The 19,315-nt window shown below is 59.8% G+C and overlaps 1 protein-coding gene across 5 annotated transcripts; it reads left to right on the top strand.

Moving 5' to 3' along the window:
• The first annotated feature begins 1,391 nt into the window (after positions 1-1,391).
• On the top strand, positions 1,392-19,232 carry SETDB1 (SET domain bifurcated histone lysine methyltransferase 1). 5 transcript variants are annotated; one of them, XM_030473897.1, is made up of 23 exons: positions 1,394-1,523; positions 2,774-3,095; positions 3,354-3,526; positions 3,926-3,969; positions 4,103-4,202; positions 4,534-4,701; positions 4,891-5,092; positions 5,632-5,705; positions 6,002-6,192; positions 6,971-7,100; positions 7,461-7,599; positions 9,802-9,882; positions 10,048-10,206; positions 11,489-12,091; positions 12,313-12,429; positions 12,999-13,168; positions 14,599-15,215; positions 15,759-15,787; positions 16,003-16,135; positions 16,540-16,738; positions 17,291-17,499; positions 18,187-18,275; positions 18,700-19,232. In XM_030473897.1, the coding sequence occupies exons 2-23, from the start codon at positions 2,884-2,886 to the stop codon at positions 18,815-18,817; spliced, it is 3,957 nt and encodes a 1,318-aa protein (XP_030329757.1). In that variant the 5' UTR covers positions 1,394-1,523; positions 2,774-2,883; the 3' UTR covers positions 18,818-19,232. The 5 variants fall into 5 exon arrangements, with proteins under 5 accessions (XP_030329760.1, XP_030329757.1, XP_030329758.1 ...); XM_030473898.1 differs by having other exon boundaries at positions 1,395-1,523; positions 4,109-4,202; XM_032920373.1 differs by lacking the exon at positions 9,802-9,882 and having other exon boundaries at positions 1,395-1,523; positions 4,109-4,202.
• Positions 19,233-19,315: the final 83 nt, after the last annotated feature.

The raw sequence follows: 19,315 nt of genomic DNA, 5'->3' as shown, positions 1-19,315 counted from the left end.
TGCAGGCACCGTGCCAAGGATGGCGCTGAGCACCTGCAGTGATTTGGTGCTGTGGGGCTTGGTCCTGCCTGCCCCTCGCCTCCAACCTTGGATAAGTCTCATTCTCCACCTCTTGATCCATGAGAAATCCCACTTTTCCCATCCTTGTTGGCTTCCTCCTGTCCTGCTCCTAACCCTTGTGTCAGCTGCTGCGCTCAGCTGAGGCCCGATGGGCTCATTGCACCTAAGGCAGCGCGGAGCGATGGGGTCCTGCGGGGAAACCCGACTGACCGCGGATGTTTAAGCTGGGATACGCGGAAGAAGGGACGGGAATGAGCAGGAGGGTGCCCGGGATAAGGAGGGGAACACACCGCGTGTCCCCCACACACCACCACAAGGTCTCGAAGCCCCATTTTTGGCACCCCCAAGGTGCCCTTCCCCTGTGTATCCCCCCCCCCATATCTCTGCCCCCCGGGATGCCGCTGGGGGCGGCTCAGCTGAGGGCCATGGGCGGGGACAAGGCCTGCGCGGCGCCCCCCCGGGCCCCTCCGCCCGGCCATGGCGGCGCCGGGCGCCCGCCTGGGGCTGGATCCCTGCAGCGCCCGCCCCGCCTCCTCCCGCCGGGAGCAGCGCATCGGCTCAGCCCCGGCACCCCCCCACTCCCGGGACCCCTCACCCCGGGACCCCCGCACCCCCGGCACCCCGCACCCCCGGCACCCCCCACCCCCGGGACCCCGCACCCCCAGCCCTATAGGGCCCCAGCCTCCCCCATTGCCCCCCAGCACTCTCAGAGCTCCCTATTGCCCCCCCAGCTCCCCATTGCCTCCCAGCATCCCCAGAGCACCCCATTGCCCCCCCGCGCCCTCCAGAGCTCCCCATTGCACCCCGTTACCCCAGAGCCCCCCATTGCCCCCCAGCATCCCCAGAGCTCCCCATTGATCTCCAGTACCCCCAGAGCCCTCCATTGCCCCCAATACCCCCAGAGCCCCCCATTGCCCCCCAGAACCCCCAGAGCTCCCCAGATCCCCCCATTGCCCCCCAGCATCCCCAGAGCTCCCCATTGATCTCCAGTACCCCCAGAGCCCCCCATTGCCCTCCAATACCCCCAGAGCCCCCCATTGCCCCCAGCACCCCCCAGAGCCCCCCACTGCCCCCCAGCACCCTCAGATCCCCCCATTGCCCCCCCAGCACCCCTATTGCCCTCCATTGCCCCCCAGTACCCCCATTGCCCCCCAGCACCCTCAGATCTCCCCATTGCCCCCATTATCCCCCATTGCCCCCTATTGCCCCCCATTGCCCCCGCCCCCCCCCGGCGCCCGCAGCCTCCGCTCCAGCAGGGGGCAGCACGGCGCCTCCTCCCGTTACGGGTTGGCTCCCCGCCCCCTGGCGCACGCGCAGTGCCGCGGCTCGGCAGCCACGGGCCGGCGGGGGCCGCTGTTACCGGACGTGACGTCCCGCGGGTTCCGGTGTGGAGGGCGCCCCCCGCCCCCCCTTTCCCCTCAGGTCCCCTCCCGGGTCCCGCCGCAGCGACGGGAGCGGGCTCGGTGAGTGCGGGGGGATGTGGGGCAGGAGGGGCGCTGTGGGCAGGGCACTGGGGGCGAAGAGGGGCCTAAAGGGGGACCGTGGGGGGCAAAGGGGGCTGTGGGGATGCAGGGAGCTGTGGGGCAGGGCAGTGGGGGTGAAGAGGGGCCTTTGGGGGGGGGGAAGGGAGCTGTGGGGATGTGGAGAGCTGTGGGGCAGGGGAATGGGGGGCAAAAAGGGGCCTAAAGGGGGATAGTGGGGGGCAAAGGGGGCTATAGGCATGCAGGGAGCTGTGGGGCGGGGGAATGGGGGGTGAAGAGGGACCCGTGGGGGGAGAAGTGGCGCCTGTAGAGGGCAAAGAGAACTGTGAGGATGAGGGAAGCTGTGGGGCAGGGGAATGGGGGCAAAGAGGGGGCTGTGGGGGTAAGGAGGGCCGAGAGGGGGGCAAAGGGGGACTGTGGAGAGCAAAGGGGGCTGTGGGAATGTGGGGAGCTGTGGGGCAGGGGAAGAGGGCTGAAGAGGGGCTTATGGAGGGGGAAGAGGGGGGCAAAGGGGGCTGTGGGGATGCAGGGAGCTGTGGGGCAGGAGAGTGGGGCCAAAGAGGGGCCTAAAGGGAGCAAAGGAGGACCATGGTGGGGAAGGGAGCTGTGGGGATATGGAGAGCTGTGGGGCAGGGGAATGGGGGGCAAAAAGGGGCTTAAACGGGGACCGTGGGGGGCAAAGGGGGCTATAGGGATGCAGGGAGCTGTGGGGCAGGGGAATGGGTGCGAAGAGGGGCCTAGAGGGGGCAAAGGAGGACTGTGAGGGGCAAAGGGGGCTGTGGGGCAGGGCAATGGGGGGTGAAGAGGGACCTATGGGGGGAGAAGTGGGGCCTGTAGAGGGAAAGGGGGGCTGTGGGGATGCAGGGAGCCGTGGGGCAGGGGAATAGGGGCAAAGAGAGGCCTGCGGAGGGTGAAGTGGGACCATGGGGGGCAAAGGGAGCTGTGGGGAGAAGAGGACTGGGGTTCGGGGTGCAGCAGAGGCTGGGGGGGGAGCGGGAAGGGGGGTGAGGATGGGATGTGCTGGGAGGTGGGGGCGCAGCGGGGCTCTTGGGGTGATGGGGGGCAACTGTGGGGCTGGAGGGAAGCGTGGGGGGGCTGGATGGGGCACGAGGAGGGGCTGAGGTGGGGCTGGAGGTGAGGGTGCGCTTCGGTCCAGCCGGGGGAGGGCTGGGAGCGGGGAGCTCCATCCTGCCTGTGGGAATGGTGCGGCAGCAATCCTGCGTGTCCCGCAGCGCCCGCGTTCCTTCCCTCCTGGTGGCTCAGCACCACTCAGAGCTCAGGAGGGCAGCGCGGCGCCTCCAGGGCAGCGTGAGGCAGGGGGGTTCCTGTCGGGCCGGCGGGGATGGATTCCCAGGAGATGAAGGAGCTGCAGCAGGAGGTGATGGAGGAGCTGGGAATCTCCATGGAGGAGCTGCAGGAGCTCATCGACAAGGAGCTGGAGCAGTGCGAGTGCGTGCGGCAGCGGAGGCAGCAGCTGGAGCAGCTCGAGAAGTGCGTGAGGCAGAAAGAAGAGGAGGTGGCTCGCGTGGACAGGCTCTTCGATGATGCTTCCAGGTGGGCAGCGTGGAATCCCCATCCCACGGGCTGGAATGGGCCTCGGAGCAGAGCACAGGGACCCTTTGCTGCCCGTTCCCGCAGTGATTCCACAGCCCACGAGGGATAATAACCCCATTCCCGGGTGGCTTTGCAGCCCTTTTGGGACCGCTCATCCCTCCCCTCCTGGTCCGCGTTGAGCTGGTACCTCCCAGTGCTTGCTTTCTCTTATTATGGGATGTGCTCACCTTGTCCCCCCCGTCTGTGCCCTCCCCGCAGAGCCATTGACAAGTGTGAGAGCCTGGTGAAGGACCTGTATTCCAAGCTGGGCCTGCAGTACCGGGAGAGCAGCTCCGAGGATGAGGAGCTGGCTGCCAAAGCCATGGAAGTCATTGAGATCCCGGATGAGGACGACGACGATGTCATGAGCGTTGATCCAGGCTGGAAGCACGGTTCAGTTGCACTGCAGGGGCCGAGGGGAGGGATGTGCTGGAGGGTGACAGGGATCAGGATCAGGATAACCTGGAGCTGGCCATAAGCTGGTCCCTAAGTGGGAGAGGATGGGAAGCACCAGGACACCTCGTGTGTCCTGCAGCCAGAACTATTCCAGAGCTCCTGGAATCCACCAGGGACTTCTCCCTTTTCCCACCTGCCTGTTTGCCCCATGCTGGGAAGGAGGTTGTGCATCCAGAAGGGGTGGCTTAGGAAAAGCCTTGCCTGGGTGGATTTGGGCAGGGAAAGAGAAGGCTTTGGGGTGGCTGGTTCCCTCTGTTCCCTCTTCTTTCCCTGCCTTAACCAGGAGGGATTTTTCCCTCCCTGACATGTTTTAACCCCTTTTTCCCCCTCTTCAGACCCAGGCACTGGTAGCTCCAGAGTCACAAAGGATCAGACTCTGGTGAGTTGGGACAAACCTGACTCGGGGCTGCTTTGAGGTGGGGGTTTTGCTGGCACCCTCGGGCCACTGCTGGCATTTGGAGCAAAGAAACGAAAAGGTTCTTCATGGTTTGTGCCTCTTTCCTTCCCTTGAGCTGCAGGAAGCCGTGGCTGCCATCAGGAAGTCTGCCCAGGATGTGCAGAAGTTCGTGGATGCTGTGAACAAGAAAACAAGTGCCCAGGACGCCCCGAAAGGTCAGTGGGGGAGGACCAGGCATGGCAAAAGGGCTTCTCCTGCCCTGCTGGAAGGAGCCATTCGGAGCTGTTGGTTCCACGTTCCTCTGGGCTTTTGAAGCTCTTTCCCAAAGCCAAGCCAAGGGGGTGGATTCCATCGTGGGAAAAGCTTTGTAATGATGTTTAAAGCTCGCTTGCTGATGGCTCCGTGCGGGAAAACCGAGGCACCTGGGGCTGTCTGAGGGGAAGGAGAGCCAGGTGCCTCCATCAAGCTCACTGCATGTTCTTCCAGCCCAAGAGAGGGAATGTTTGGGGGTTTCTAATGGATTCCTTGTTGCTGTTCCTTGGGTAGATGCACAGAGCTCTCAGGAAGGTCCTGGCTCTGGCCAGCCCCTGGGCTCTGCAGCAGCAGGGGGGGATCTCAGCTGTGATGAAGATCTCAACGTTGGCATGAGGATCCTGGGCAAGAAGAGAGCCAAGACATGGCACAAGGGCACTCTGATCGCCATCCAGAGCGTGGGTACGTCCCCTCTGTGGGGCTGGGGCTGGCCTGGGGGCTCACACCCCACTTCGGAGTGGGGAAAGCCCCTGTTTTCCCCCCCAGCTCCGTTCCTGAAAGGCTTTGGGAGGAATTCCTTTGGCTGGGAATGGCGTTGGGAGTTGGACTTGGCTGGAATCCCTTATCTTGCCGTGGTGGAATGCCTCGCAGGTGCTGGCAAGAAGTACAAAGTGAAGTTTGATAACAAGGGGAAGAGTTTGCTCTCTGGCAACCACATTGCTTATGACTATCACCCGCGGCCTGAGAAGCACTACGTCGGCAGCAGGGTCGTGGCCAAATACAAAGATGGGAACCAGGTCTGGCTCTACGCCGGCATCGTGGCTGAGACCCCAAACGTGAAGAATAAGGACAGGTATCAGTTCCCTCCCATCGTCATGTTCCTCCCCTCTCCCTCTTTGGTTTTCATTTGGTTAGGGAGGGATATAAGGTCTGTTTGTCACTTTGGGAGCTAAATTCCTTCCAGCCCTTGATGAGGACGTCGTTGTGAGTGTGGTTTCTTCAGCCTTTCTTATCTCAGAGCTCTGGGTGGAGCTTCTGTGCTGTTACTCATGGCCCTGAGTCATGAATCGGACCTGGTAATTCATCCATTATCACACAAACCCAACTCTGCCTCGCTCAAGGCAGGAAAGCCGGTGTGAGGAAACACGAGCCCTGGAAGCATGTGGTTGCCAAAGCACTCGAGGAGAAGCCTTGCAGGCTCTGGGCACTCTTGTGCTCATCTCCTGGCTGCAGGTGGAGCCCTGGAGGTGTCCCCAGCTCCCTCCTTGTCACCATCCTCAGCCTCTGCTGCTGCTTTGTCCCAAAGGCTCCAGAAATTCCTTTTCTTCCATTGGAGCTGTGCTTTATTCAGGTGTGTTTCTAACTCCAGCTTCCAACGCTGCTCTTTGCCAGGTTCCTCATCTTCTTCGATGATGGTTACGCTTCGTATGTCAAGGAGTGGGAGCTGTACCCAATCTGCAGACCCTGTGAGTGAGCTCTGCCCCTCCTGGCTCCTAACACGGGAATTGCATGGAGAGCCTGTGGCTGTGTGGAGGAGGTGGGGTTCAAAAGACAGGGGACACATAGGTGTTGGTGTCTGAAGCTGGAGGAAACCCTGGCAGAGTGGTTGTGCTGACTCCTCGCATTACCATCATGGATTCCTGCCACCAAAAATCCCCCCACTTGAATGTTCTTCTGTAAAATTCCATCTGGGATCCCTCCTTGTGAGAGTTTTTCACCCTTGACCATCCCTTTTCCCCTCCATCCGTCCCTTTCGGAACAGTGAAAAAGACCTGGGAAGACATTGAGGATGTTTCGTGCCGGGATTTCATCGAGGAGTACATCACAGCCTACCCCAACCGCCCCATGGTGCTGCTGAAGAGCGGGCAGCTCATCAAAACAGAGTGGGAAGGGACCTGGTGGAAATCCCGAGTGGAAGAAGTGGATGGCAGCCTGGTCAAGATCCTGTTCCTGGTAGGGCAATTCCCCTTCTCCCGTGAAAGGGGGGACATGAACTTAGATTTGAGGCTGGTGGAGCTGATTGATCAGGTCCCGTTTCCTTGCTGGTACCAGCCAGGGGCCTGGAGCAAGCAGGTAGTAGGTAGAGCACCAGGTTCTGCCTTGATGTGAAGGTCAGACTCTTCCCTTTGCATTCCAAAGCGCTTTAAAGCATTTTGGATGTGGAACTGTAAAGCAGTACATGAAGAAGAAACCAAATCCATCATGTGCAGGTGTGCAAACACCTCACCACGGCTTCTGCCCTAATCCAAGGGCTGCTTTGCGAAGCAGGATTGAAGCTGAGCAGGGGCTGGGGGCTGCTGCTTGCTCACGTGCCGCAAGTCCCAGCAGGGGAGTGGGTGCCCTCCGCTTGGCTCCTCCCTGTCCAGTGCAAACCCCCGGGGTGGGGGGCCACTGTGTAACCTCCCTGCCCTGGAGGGTGCTTGTGCAGAGGAGCTGCCTTGTCTTCCGGGGGACAAGCCTTCTCCAAGCATGTCCCAGTGGTCACTTGTTGGGCTAAGGATAGAACAAGGTTTGAGGTTTGGGCTCTTGGCATTGGGCATGTTCTAGTGTTCCCCAGATGTGCTGAGTTACTGCCCTTGTCCTCCCTTGGTGCATGGTCTTCAGGAGCCTTCAGCTCAAAGCTTTGCCTCCTTTCCATTGGGTTGTGGTCCGTGCTGTCTCCCAGGCCTGGGTTCTCCCTCTGGCAGCTCTTGCCATGGGTGCTGTGAGCGTTGTCTTCTCCCTGCTGCAGGATGACAAGCGCTGCGAGTGGATTTACCGGGGCTCCACGCGCCTCGAGCCCATGTTCAGCATGAAAACCTCCACAGCCTCCACCCAGGAGAAGAAGCTGAGTGGACAAGCAAGAACTCGTCCCAATGTGGGTATGTGGCATCTTTTCCTTTCATTTGGGTCCTGGAGTTTGGATGAGTGCCTTGTGTTGGAGGGCTGGGAGCTGGTTCTGGTTTGATGGGGTTGGTTTTAGTGGAACTCCTGGAGATCCAACATTCCCAGTGGGCTTTTTCTCCTGATGTAAAGATGCCACAGAACCAAACTGCACTTGTGTGGAGTGGCCAGAATCTGCCTGGGTGACTGGCTGTGACTCCACACTCACCTGCGACCTGATGTTAACCACAGATGTCTCTCTTCTGGTTGCCTTTGGGGACTAAATCAATATCTTGTGGCTTTGGTTGCTGGGGGAGGCTTCTCCTGCTGAGATTCTGCTTTTTCCCCCTCCCCACCAGGTGCTGTGAGGAGCAAAGGGCCCGTGGTCCAGTACACCCAGGATCTAACGGGAGCTGGTACCCAGTACAAGCCTTTGGAGCAGATGCAGGCAGCCTCACGAGCCCCACGCTCCGCTTCTCCACAGCCTGCTGAGATGGAGTAAGTACTCGGGTCACTCCTGTGCTTCCACCACTGCCTCCTTTCATCCCCAGTGCTCAGCTTCTTCAGGCACCCCCCTCTCTGCATAGGGGCATCCTCAGGTGCATGTTTCCTCCATGACTAACTTGTTTCCTGGTTGCACAAATGGCTTTTAGTCACGTTTCTGGGGGAAACCCTAGAGAAAGGCAGCTGGATGAGTAACGGGGCGGGAGAGCTGAGAGCCCAGCACCCCCTGAGCCAAAGAGCAGCTTCTTCCTCAAGGCTAAAGCTTCACCCTTGATGTCTTTCCAACTCGGAGCGTTTGCTCCTTGTCCTCTCAAAGTCTGAATTGCTCCCTCGTGTCGTGATCCAGGCCCTGGCCCCCGGCTGCTTTCTTTTCCTCCACATGGACTGAGCTGCTCGCAGACCTCGATGGCTTACGGGGCGCTGGGAACTCGGGATCAGTGCTTGGTCACGGACCAAACCTGATCGAGCTGAGCCACAGCCAAGTCACACCCGTGCCTCCTGCTACCAGGGGCCCAAGCAGGACGTTCCTGGAGGTGCAGGCTAGTGCTGAAGGAGGCCTGGATGAAGGAGGAACTCAACCTGGTGATGAAGGGAGCGTGTTGGAGACCACCAGGGTACCTGGGCACGTGCTCTGGGACCTGCACGGGGAGGGAGATGCTGCCCCAGTTCATTTTTGTCACCACTGCGGATTCCCCATCCGAATTTATGGGCGCCTGGGCCCCTGCCTGCACGTCTTCTGCTCTAACTGTGCCCTGCTGCTTGGGCAGAAGGGAGAGAAGAGATGTCCCAGCTGTAAGGAACCTGTGCAGGAAGTGAATCTTTACTCACTGGATGCTCTCTAGGGGTAGCAGCATCTAAGAACCCCCCTGCCCGCAGCCTCCAGCCTCGGGAGGGAGTTCCTCTCCAAGTACCAGTGCAATAGGACCCATTCCGCCCCTTGAACTTGGAAGTGCTCCTCCTGTGCCCTTCGGACCAAGACTTGAGAAGCGAAGCCAGAACAGCCTTGTTCCTCCTCTCTTCCGTAGCTGGGGAGCAGGGAGCTCTGCTCCGGTGGGAGGGAAGCAGCACTGGCCCTGGGAGCAGAGGAAGAGCCGGGCTCTGGCCCTCACCCCGGGCACCCTGAGCTGAGGAGGGCGTAGGAAGGATGTGCAACAACACGGCCTGCAGATGGTCAAGTCGGATCAGCCACCCTCGAGGCTGCTCAATCTCTTTTCTCTTTTCCCATTTCCCATTCCCATGTTAAATGGGGTTTTTTTTCCTCTCCCCACAAAGGCTTTGACTTGAGGCTCTTGTTTTCACATCTAGTCCAAGACACACACGCTGCAGCTGGTTCCCTGCCCTGCACTTGAACAGCGAACTGCTGAAGGACACCAGTGACGGGGGCAGCAATGTCCGTGTCCCCGCTGTCCCAGAGGGAACTGTTGGCTTAAAAGCACAGCGGGTTGAGCTTATTAAAACTGGGAGAATGTGTTTTCACGCTGGTGTTTGCCTTGCTCTGAGGAAGGGCTGGTTCTAGTCCCTCTCTAGTCTCGCTCTCAAGTTTGGGGTGCCAGGGAGCTGCCACTTGGCACTGTTTGAAGCTCATTAATGGAACCTTTTTCCTCTTGCTCTTGACTTCTCAATGTGTGTTGACGCTTTGCTTTGAAGGCAGCTGTTTGCAGAAAGAGCCCCCCCCATCCTGCTCTCACTGTCCCCTCCCTTTGTGCCCTGATAACATGACTGTGTTCTCCCACTTGTGGGGAAGGCAGTGGCTGGTTTTGTGTTCGATGGGTGTAAGTGGATTGGATCTGCTGTTGTTCCTCGGGGTGGGAGGGTTGTGTCCTCCAAGTGTCTCCCAGCTCCCTGGGGTTGTGCATCCCAGTTTGGGAGCCCCTTGAAGCCCTTTTGTCAGCGATGGTGTTCTGTTCCCTTGCACAATCTTATCTTGTTACTTGTACAGACAAAAGAGGCCTCTGTGCTCCTGTTCCTCCCACTGCTCAGTGCTGCCCGAGCCTCTGTGAGCTCTTGTTTCTGCTGGTGCAGGGGTTTCTCCATGGGCTGGTTTGACCAGCTTCTTCAAAATGAAGGCCTTGGCCAGCCTGGTTACACTCCCTCTCACCCTCCTGCCTTGCTTCCAAATCAGCAGCACTTTTTAATGTGTGCTGGCATTTGCTTGGGGTCGTAGGAGAAAGATGGGCTGATTTTTACACTCCTTAGGAAAAGACCTGCTTGTTTTCTCATGGATGGGGCGCTGCTGCTCGTGCATCTTGCAGATCAGACCCTCATACAAACAATCAGGTTGGAAAACAGCTTTACAATCATCACGTCCAACCATTCCCCAGCACTAACCCGTATCGCTGAGGGCCTCGTGGCACGGTTTGGGAACCCTTCCGGGGCTGGTGACTCCACCATTCCCTGGGCAGGCGGTTCCAGGGGCTGACCCCTTCCCTGTGCCTCCCGCAGGTGCTCGGACAGCCCGCTGGCCCAGGCCAGGAAGCAAGTGGCCAAGAAGAGCACCTCCTTCCGTCCCAGCTCCGTGGGCTCCGGGCAGTCCTCCCCTTCCCCGCCTGTCCTCGGTGACACCGCTGGGGCGGGCAGGAGCGCTGCGGCCCCGCAGCACCGGTAAGTGCCGCTTCTTCCCCGCAGCCCTGGGAGAGCTTGGGGTGCTGGGGCAGCCCTGGGGCCTCGCTGGGTTTATTTCCCTACGGACCGAGCTCTTTATTTGCCAGCTTATCTAGTCCTGAGCATTTGTCTTCCCCTTTGTGTTGCCTCCCAGAAAACTGTTCGTTACGTTTGAGCTTGGGGGGTCTCTTACCAGTTCTGAGCAGCATTTACCCCCGTGGGATCCTGGCCAAAGCCTCTGCCCCTGCTCATTGCTAGAGGGCTCCTGTTCCTACAAGCTTTCCAGGCTCAGAGGAAAGCTGCTGTTGAAGTCAATCTCCAGGTGGCTTTTCCCCAGCAGTGGCTTTGTGGCAACCAGTCCACAGCACAGATGCTGTTGCTCCGTGGTCTGAGACCACAACCAGCTCGGGCTCGTTTTGCTTCCCTAGTTTTGATTTTGGGGGTGGTGGTTGTGTTCTCTGCTGCTGGTAACGCTCCCTTTGGGGCCTGCCAGCCTCACTCCCTGGGAATGCTGGTGTTTGTGTCTCATTCACCTGAGCAGCAAAGCCAAGGAGTGTCCTGGTGCGTAACCAGCAGCTGCTTTGATAGGAATGAAGGGCCTAAAATCCCTTTGCTCTTTGAAGCTGTGAGGCCATGGCACAGGGTGCCCAGAGAAGTGGTGAATGCTCCATCCCTGGCAGTGCTCAAGGCCAGGTTGGACAGAGCCTTGGGTGCCATGGTCTTAGTATGAGGCGTCCCTGCCCATGGCAGGGGGTTGGAACTGGATGATCTTAAGGTCCATAGAATTCAACGATTCTATGATCTTCGGGTCCTTTCCAACCCAACCCATTCCCTGATCTTAAGGTCCCTTCCACCCCAACCCATTCTCTGATCTTAAGGTCCCTTCCACCCCAAACCATTCCCTGATCTTCAGGTCCCTTCCACCCCAACCCATTCTCTGATCTTAAGGTCCCTTCCAACCCATTCTCTGATCTTAAAGTCCCTTCCAACCCATTCTCTGATCTTAAGGTCCCTTCCACCCCAACCCATTCCCTGATCTTAAGGTCCTTTCCACCCCAACCTGTTCCCTGATCTTAAGGTCCCTTCCACCCCAACCCATTCCCTGATCTTAAGGTCCTTTCCACCCCAACCCATTCCCTGATCTTAAGGTCCCTTCCAACCCATTCTCTGATCTTAAGGTCCCTTCCACCCCAACCCATTCCTTGATCTTCAGGTCCCTTCCACCCCAACCCCTTCCCCGACTCCCGAAGCGCTTTCTGACGCATCCCTTTCCCGGTGCCAGCCTGCCCAGCAGCCAGGCGGGCAGCAGCGCCCTGCAGGCCTTCCATGGCATGATGGACCGTGTGCCCAACGAGCCCTCGTACCGAGCGCCCCTGGAGAAGCTCTTCTACCTGCCCCACGTGTGCAGCTACACGTGCCTGTCGCGCGTGCGGCCGCTGCGCGGTGACCAGTACCGCAGCCGGAACCCGCTGCTCATCCCGCTGCTCTACGACTTCCGCCGCATGACGGCGCGGCGCCGCCTCAACCGCAAGATGGGCTTCCACGTGCTCTACAAAACGCCATGCGGGCTCTGCCTCCGGACCATGCAGGAGATCGAGCGCTACCTCTTCGAGACAGACTGCGACTTCTTGTTCCTGGAGATGTTCTGCTTGGATCCCTACGTGCTGGTGGATCGCAAGTTCCAGCCCTACAAACCCTACTACTACATCGCGGACATCACCAAGGGCAGGGAGGACGTGCCCTTGTCCTGTGTCAATGAGATCGATAACACCCCACCTCCTCAGGTGGCCTACAGCAAGGAGAGGATCCCAGGCAAAGGGGTTTACATCAACACCAGCTGGGAGTTCCTCGTGGGCTGTGACTGCAAAGACGGCTGCAGAGACAAGTAGGTGGCCCCTCGGGGAGGGGATGGGGGGCGACAGCACAAGGGGGACCTGCTCTGCGCTTTAAGCCCCTGGTTGGTTGCAGGTTTGAGCCCAGATGGAGCCGTGCGTGCCCATCTCTGCATCCACCCGTTCAGAAGGATGGGCTTTCTTCTCCTTTCTGTAAAACCGGTGCCTAAAAGTAACGTCTGAGGGATGGGGGGGTTTTTCTGTGTCTCTCCAGATCAAAATGTGCCTGTCACCAGCTGACTGTCCAAGCGACTGGCTGCACCCCGGGGGGGCAGATCAACCCCAGCTCTGGATACCAGCACAAAAGGCTGGAAGAATGTCTCCCAACAGGGTAAGCGGAGCCGCGTCTTCTCCTTCCTTCACAAACACCAGCCCCAGAAGCTTGGCCTCTGATGCTATCAGAGAGGGGGTATTGTTCAGCCTGGAGAAGAGAAGGCTCCTTAAGGGGAGACCTTAGAGCAGCTCCAGTGCCTAAAGGGGCTCCAGGAAACCTGGAGAGGGGCTTTGGACAAGGGCCTGTAGGGACAGGACAAGGGGAATGGCTTTAACCTGCCAGAGGGGAGATGGACATGAGACATTAGGAAGAAGTTCTTAGACAGGGCTTGGAGCAACCTGCTCTAGTGGAAGGTGTCCCTGCCCTGGATGAGCTTTAGGGTCCCTTCCAACCCGTTCTGTGACTCTATTTCCTGAAGGAGATGGTGCAAACCTGCCTCTGTCCTTGATCCCTGTTAACACGTGGCTCAGGATCTCTGTTCGTGAGCACAGCACCTCGCAACAACACTTCCCTTGCTCTCTTGAGCTCAGTCGCTGCTGCAGGTCTCTTTGGGTCATTTATGGTGCCACAGCAGCTCTCAGGAGGTTCCTTATCAAGGAACATGTCTCTGTTCTCGTCTCTTTCAGAGTTTACGAGTGCAACAAGAGGTGCAAGTGCAACGTTAACATGTGCACCAACCGCTTGGTCCAACACGGCCTCCAGGTCCGGCTGCAGTTATTCAAGACCCAGAACAAAGGTTGGGGCATTCGCTGCCTCGATGACATTGCTAAAGGCTCCTTTGTCTGCATCTATGCAGGTAGGACCTCACCCCACTGACCAAGCAGGTAGAAACCTCTTAGCTTTGAAATGGGCGCTCTGAATGAAAAGCCTTTGTTGAGCCAGCCCTGCCTGGCAGTCACGTGGATCCAGATAGAAATCTGCTCGGTTTCAGTTAAGGAGTGGGGGGAATAAGTGTTTGAAAAGATCTGGTTGTGTCAGGCCTGAGATCTGGGCTTTGTTTATCATGAAATAGGACGTGGAGCTGCTGGAGCGAGGCCAGGGGAGGCCACGGAGCTGCTGCGAGGGCTGGAGCAGCTCTGCTCTGGAGCCAGGCTGAGAGAGCTGGGCTGGGGCAGCCTGGAGAAGAGAAGGCTCCTGAAGGGGAGACCTTAGAGCAGCTCCAGTGCCTAAAGGGGCTCCAGGAAACCTGGAGAGGGGCTTTGGACAAGGGCCTGTAGGGACCGGACAAGGGGAATGGCTTTAACCTGCCAGAGGGGAGACTGAGATGAGCTCTGAGGCAGAAGCTCTTCCCTGTGAGGGTGCTGAGGCGCTGGCACAGGGTGCCCAGAGAAGCTGTGGCTGCCCCATCCCTGGCAGTGTTCAAGGCCAGGTTGGACACAGGGGCTTGGAGCAACCTGCTCTAGTGGAAGGTGTCCCTGCCCGGGGCAGGGGTTGGAGCTGGAGGAGCTTTAAGGTCCCTCCCACCCAAAGCGGGCCGTGACTGTGTGACCCCAGAGCTGTTTGTGCACACCCTGAATCCACACAAGCTGGTTCCTGTTTACTCCCTGCTGGTTGCTGGGGCCATCGGCACAAACCAGCCAAATGCAGAAGTTGCACAGGGCGGTTGCATCAGCCCTGGAATGAAACCATGGACACTGCTGGGTTCTGGTGCTCTGCTCGCCCTCACCACCACCCCTGTGCTGTGCCATCGCCTCCAGCCCTTCGGAGGCAAAGGCAGGGTCCCCGTTTGAGCTGCTGCTTCGAGGTGGCCGTGCTGGAATGCTGGGTGTTAGCAAGGACCTTGTAGCAAGAAACCTGGATGCAGCAACAGGCCGAGGGGTGATGGGTTCAACCTCAAATGGGGGAAGTTCAGGTAGATCTAAGGAAGCTCTTTACTGCGAGGGTGGGGAGGCCCTGGAGCAGTTGCCCAAAGTGGTAAATGCTCCATCCCTGGCACTGTGCAAGGGCAGGTTGGGCAGAGCACTGGGTGCTATGATCTGGTGTGGGCTGGAAAGGCAGGAGGTTGGAACCAGATGATCTTAAGGTCCCTTCTAACCCAATTCTATGATTCCGTGACCCGTTTTAGACCCACCAAGTCCTTCAGATAACCTCGAGTATCAGGGTCATACATTGTCCCCTCCCAGCCCAGCTTTGGCACAAGGTGGTGTCAGCCCTGGTTGCTCATGGGTGTGCATTGGGTTAGAACCCTCATCCCTGGAAAACTCACGCTTAGTTCCGTCCCCCCAGGGAAGATCCTCACGGATGACTTTGCTGACAAAGAGGGGCTGGAGATGGGGGACGAGTACTTTGCCAACCTGGATCACATCGAGAGCGTGGAGAACTTCAAGGAGGGCTACGAGAGCGACGCCAAGTGCTCCTCGGACAGCAGCGGGGTGGACCTGAAGGACGACGAGGAGGAGAACACGGGCACGGAGGAGCAGGAGGAGTCCAACGAGGACAGCTCCGACGACAACTTCTGCAAGGACGAGGACTTCAGCACGAGCTCGGTGTGGCGCAGCTACGCCACGCGCCGCCAGACGCGCGGCCAGAAGGAGAACGGCCTCTCGGAGACGGCCTCCAAGGACTCGGGGCTCACCCGGCAGCTGCACCCCGACGAGGCGGCCGTGGCTGCCTCCTGCAAGCTCCCGGTGTCCGAGGAGACCTCCAAGAACAAGGTGGTGTCGTGGCTGAGCTCCAACAGCATGTCCGATGGCTTCCAGGACAATGACAGCACCTCCTCCTTCAAGATGAGTGAAGGGGGGGAAGCCAAGGCCAGCAAAGGGGAGATCCCAGGGGAGAGGGAGAAAACCTGTGCTGCTGCCCCGGGAGACGTGGATCGGGAGCTGAAGGCATCAAAGAAAGACGTAAGGGAGATGAGGAAACGGAGCCACCACAGTGGGCCTCAGCTCAATGTGCTCTTGCTCAATGGCTTCTCCACCCATACAACACGCCTGTGGTGCTCTTTGGTGTCCCCATGCTCTGCTTGCTTGGCCTGTGCTCGCTGTGGTGGGGTAGGAGGTGCCTGTCCCCTTCCTGGAGCGGGTTGGGGCAGAAGAGGCTGCAAAGAGGCTGCTCAGCATGAGCCAAATGTCCCTCAGGCCCTTGGTGCTGTGTGCCTGTGCAGCCCTGCGAGAGGGAGCCAGCACCGGGTGCTGGGGTGCTGGGGAGACAGGGCCGGGGGTGGCAGGGCAATGGGGGTGCTCCCTCCCTGCTCTGGTGAAGACCCAGCGTATGGGACACGGAGGATGGGAGAGCCATGGTCAGAACTTGGCCCTGTGGAGCAGCCCCTGGCCTGGGCGTCCCACTGAGCAGGGCTGGTGTGTGGGGGGTGAACCCCAACCCCAGCAGGGCTGAAGGGTGCTCCAGAAGGGAGAGGTTTTAACTGTGTGTCCTTCTCCCCCCTGCAGGAACCTGAGGACGCAGCCAAAATTCCCGGGTAAGGTTCCTGAAGTTGGATTTTCCTGCTTTTTCTTGCCAAATAATGAAGTGCTGCAGCTTTAGGGCTGCCCTGAACTGGGTTTAACACCACTGCGGGAGGAAACAGAGCTTGGGCTGGGCCCGGTGGGACCCCTCTGGGCTTGTCCAGCTCCCGGTTCCCTCTGCTGCTCCGGCCCTGCCTGGAGATCCAGGTGTGACCTGCTCTTCCCACAGGCTGGCCGAGTTGGGAAGGATGTATGGATACAACCCCAGCCCTCCCAAGCTGGAGGGGATCCGGAGGCCGACGAGCAAGACCGCGCTGCTGCAGAGCAAACGGCTTTCTCTCGCCCCACAGCCCGCCACGGACGTGAGCAGAGATCCTTGGGGATGGGCTGGGCTGGGAATCCCCAGGGGTGCTCCTGGCTCTGTCCCAGCTCCAGCCTGGTTCAGGGGAGACCTTGAACCTTACGTTGGGTTGTTTCTCTGCACGTTCGTTCCCCGTTGGGCACCAGCGCGGGGCTGTGGTCTGTGCTTGTGGTTTCCTGGGGGGAAGTTGATTTCCTTCTGCCACTGGGGGCCTTTCATGGTTCTGAGAGCCCCGGAACCAGGGGCCACGTGGGGTTTGGGCCGTGTGTTGTGAAGGGATGTAGCCCCTTGGCTCCCACAGCAGGGACACGGTGCTGAGCAGCGCCGGGTCTGGGCAGAGCCTGCTCTTTGCTTTCTGGTGTCTCTCCCTTCCTCACCGATGCCAAACGCTCTCCCTGCCCCAAGGTGCACTCGGGAGCTGGGGGTCCCTTTGCACAGGACGTGCTGACCCTGTCGAGCAGCACTGACAGCGAGGGTGAGAACGGCCCCGCGGCGGCGGGACAGGCCCCGGGCACCGCCAACGACAGCGACGACATCCAGACCATTTCCTCGGGCTCCGAGGAGGAGGAGGGCGATGAGAAGAAGAACCCTTCCTCGGGGTCAGGTGAGGACGGCGGCAGGGCAGGGGCAGGGGCTGGGGGCACAAGGAACAGGCACAGTGGGACGCTTGGGGCAGAAGCCACCCCAAAGGGCTCCTGGGGATGTGGCTGTGAGCGTGGTGTGAGCTCCACGTGCCTCCGAGCTTTGTCTCACCAGCCAAGGGCTGAAGCTTCCCCAGGGGTGGTTTGGGCCATAACAGCAAAGCCCAGCCCCCAAGTGCTGGGTGTTTGTGGAGAGCTGAGAAAAACCAACCATGAGGCTCCTTGTGGTCCTGTTGGGTCAAGCAGAGAGCTGGGACATGCCCCGGAGCCAGCCCAGGGTGGGTTTAGATCCAAGCTGCATGGAATCATGGAATGGGTTGGCTTGGAAGGGATGTTAAAGCTCAGCCAGTTCACCCAGGGACACCTTCCACTAGAGCAGGGTGCTCCAAGCCCCTGGGTCCACCCTGGCCTTGAGCACTGCCAGGGCTGGGGCGTTTGAAAGCAGTGTCTGTGGGGCTCCCCTCGTGCGGGGAAGGTGAAGGGACCACGGTGATGGTGTCTCCTCTCCTCGGCAGGTCCCATGAAGAGGCAGGTGGCTGTGAAATCCACCCGGGGCTTTGCCCTCAAGTCCACCCATGGCATCGCCATCAAATCCACCACCATGGCCGCCGAGAAGGGCGAGAGCGCGCCGGTGCGCAGGACCACGCGGCAGTTCTACGACGGGGAGGAGTCCTGCTACATCATCGATGCCAAGCTCGAGGGGAACCTGGGCCGCTACCTCAACGTGAGCCGCCTCGGGGAGCAAGGGGGCGTCTCGGGGTGACCTGTGCTGTCGGTGGGGCTGTTCATCCCCACGGTGACAGGAACAGGTAGAACATTGGGGCTGTTCAGCCTGGAGAAGAGAAGCTGCGTGGAGACCTCAGAGCAGCTTCCAGTGTCTGAAGGGGGCTACAAGGATGCTGGGGAGGGACCTTCATCAGGAACTGGAGCGATGGGACAAGGGGTGATGGGTTCAAACTGAAACAGGGGAGATTTAGGTTGGAGATAAGGAAGTTCTTCCCTGTGAGGGTGCTGGGACACTGGCACAGGGTGCCCAGAGAGGCTGCCCCATCCCTGGCAGTGTTCAAGGCCAGGTTGGACACAGGGGCTTGGAGCAACCTGCTCTGGTGGAAGGTGTCCCTGCCCGGGGCAGGGGTTGGAGCTGGAGGAGCTTTAAGGTCCCTTCAACCCAACCCATTAAAAACTGGGAAAAGAGCCGGGTTAGGAGGATCCACCCCTGTGGGTGGAACTGGGCCCCGGGACGGCCAAGTCAGACCTTCCTCAGCAGCGTCATCTTTGCCTGTGCCTCGGGCCTGGCTGTGGGCAGGGAGGGAGCGGGGCCGGTCCATGGGGAATGCTGCTGTTTATCCCCGCTCCCGCGGGCCGGGGCCTGCTTCCAGCGCCGGGCTCACGGTGCCTCTGCTCTCTCCAGCATAGCTGCAGCCCCAACCTCTTCGTGCAGAACGTCTTTGTGGACACCCACGACCTCCGCTTCCCCTGGGTCGCCTTCTTCGCCAGCAAGTGAGTTGTGTGCACGGGGCTGGGTGCCCCCTGTCCCCACTGTCACCCCAGCCTGAGCGGGGAGAACCTCACAGAGGAGCTGGCTGAGGATCTCCCTCCTGCGCTGGAGCTTCTGGGCTGGTTTGCAGCGGGTTTAGACCTTGCCGAAGGGGAGAGTTAGGTCCCGATCTGCCGCCACGTGTCTCCTGGGCACCGGGAGCGTGGAGTCTCCTGCGGGAAGCCCCACGGGAGTGATTCATCAGGGAACTTTGTCCCCCTGCTCCCTGTGGAGCCACAGGCAGCGGCGCCGCCTGCTTCACCCTTGGCCTGGGGGGGGAGCTGGACTGCTCCAGCCAGGGCAGATGTGAGCGTTGGGAGCAGGAGCTCCGGCTTCTCCTCCCGTCTGGAATGGCCCCTTCCCTCAGCCTGGCCTTTCTCTCCGCAGGAGGATTCGTGCAGGCACGGAGCTGACCTGGGATTACAACTACGAAGTGGGCAGCGTGGAAGGCAAAGAGCTGCTGTGCTGCTGCGGGGCCATCGAGTGCCGCGGGCGGCTGCTCTGAGCCCCCCTTCCCTGCCGAGGGTCCAGCATTCCCAAGGGGCACCATTCCCAAGCTGAGGAAGCGGCTTCGACTCTCCCATCACTTGAAAACTCGGCTTTCAGGGAGCAGATGGACACGGAACTGAAGCGGCCCCAGGGGGGAGCGATGCCCACCCTGAGCCTCGGGATGTGCTTTTGCACTGGTTTTCCAACGGGAAACGCTCGAGGGTGTGACTGAGCCGTGTCCATCCCTGTGGCCTTGGGCCAGCAGGGTGGGGGGAGGCGGATGGGATGAGCCCAGTTTCACTGGACCACGCTGGGTTTCTGGGGGTGCTGTGACCCTCAGGTGCTGAACGTGCATCTTCTGCAGCAGGGCCACAGTGTAAAGAACCTTTTCGTTGCTCAAGAGCAATAAACCCCGGTTTTCTATGGAAAAAGAGCTCATTGAACCTTCTCCCTTCCATGGGGGGGCAGGAAACCCCCCCAGGAGCTGGGCCTGGGCAGGGTCAGGGGGGTTCGA

Source organism: Strigops habroptila, chromosome 22, assembly GCF_004027225.2.
Source record: "Strigops habroptila isolate Jane chromosome 22, bStrHab1.2.pri, whole genome shotgun sequence".
In the NCBI taxonomy this organism is placed as follows: Eukaryota; Metazoa; Chordata; class Aves; order Psittaciformes; family Psittacidae; genus Strigops; species Strigops habroptila.
This window is presented reverse-complemented; position numbering and strand designations above follow the sequence as displayed.

What these genes read in the sequence shown, in the direction of transcription:
- SETDB1 (XM_030473897.1), top strand. Translation starts at nt 2,884, where the DNA reads ATGGATTCCCAGGAGATGAAGGAGCTGCAGCAGGAGGTGATGGAGGAG. An exon ending in TGATCCAGGCTGGAAGCACG is followed by an intron (nt 3,527 to 3,925) that starts GTTCAGTTGCAC and finishes CCCCCTCTTCAG; the next exon opens with ACCCAGGCACTGGTAGCTCC. An exon ending in AACGTGAAGAATAAGGACAG is followed by an intron (nt 5,093 to 5,631) that starts GTATCAGTTCCC and finishes GCTCTTTGCCAG; the next exon opens with GTTCCTCATCTTCTTCGATG.